This window comes from Vombatus ursinus, unplaced genomic scaffold, assembly GCF_900497805.2.
Source record: "Vombatus ursinus unplaced genomic scaffold, bare-nosed wombat genome assembly UNPS02015048.1, whole genome shotgun sequence".
Taxonomy (NCBI): domain Eukaryota; kingdom Metazoa; phylum Chordata; class Mammalia; order Diprotodontia; family Vombatidae; genus Vombatus; species Vombatus ursinus.
Genome location: NW_020954826.1, coordinates 8164 through 8831, shown reverse-complemented (window position 1 = coordinate 8831; position 668 = coordinate 8164). Strand labels below are relative to the sequence as shown.

The following is a 668-nucleotide window of genomic DNA, read 5'->3' as shown; positions in this document are numbered from 1 at the left end:
AAGCAAGTGATGAGGAGATAGTACAGTTTCATATAGGAGAGAGCCAACAGCTTTGTGAGTGAATATGTATCTGCGATGTTTGTGGAGGAAGAAGTACAGCAGCTGCTACTGATAGATAATTAGATCAACCACAACTCTACAGCCTATTTAGAGATTTGGTAACATGCTTGCTGGCTTCACAAAGGGTTTTACTGTCGAGTTTGAGAAACTAGTGAAGAACATTGAGCAGTATATCATTCTTTCCCTTCCTTCTTGAGTTTCTTGTGTGTTGGCACTATATTTGACTCCTCTCTCGTGGCTAGTGTTCAGTTTTCCATTACGGGTGAATCTGTGTGATAGGACTCTACCAAAGTGTCTTGCATCTTATCTATGAAAAAAAAAACAACAAGGTAAGGTTCTGCTATGTTGGGGGGAAGGGGATGTTACTGGGAAATAACTACAATGTTTTTAAGCATCAGTATGTTTGTTTTTAAAAAGGCAATTGCTCAAGATTTAGCCCAATCAACTTCTAGGAATGTCTGAAAGCCAAAGATGTGATAGGAGGCTTTCTTCCTCTGTCTCAGGAGCCCCCCTGGTACTGGAAATCTTGGGAAGTTCCTCTCTACACCACTGTTTAACTTGGCCCAACCTAAGAGAAGGAGCTTGATGTGGGTTTAAAGGGGAGTCTT

General features: G+C 41.2%; 1 protein-coding gene across 1 annotated transcript in view; it reads left to right on the top strand.

The window, feature by feature from the left end:
• The window catches only part of LOC114031076 (docosahexaenoic acid omega-hydroxylase CYP4F3-like), a gene marked incomplete at both ends in the record, with an annotated part of 5070 nt that overhangs the window by 865 nt on the left and 3537 nt on the right, over positions 1-668 (top strand). The window contains one exon of the mRNA XM_027846092.1: positions 660-668. This exon is cut by the window's right edge and continues 129 nt beyond it. Coding sequence (XP_027701893.1) covers positions 660-668 — 9 coding nt within the window. The remainder of the gene's footprint in view (positions 1-659) is intronic.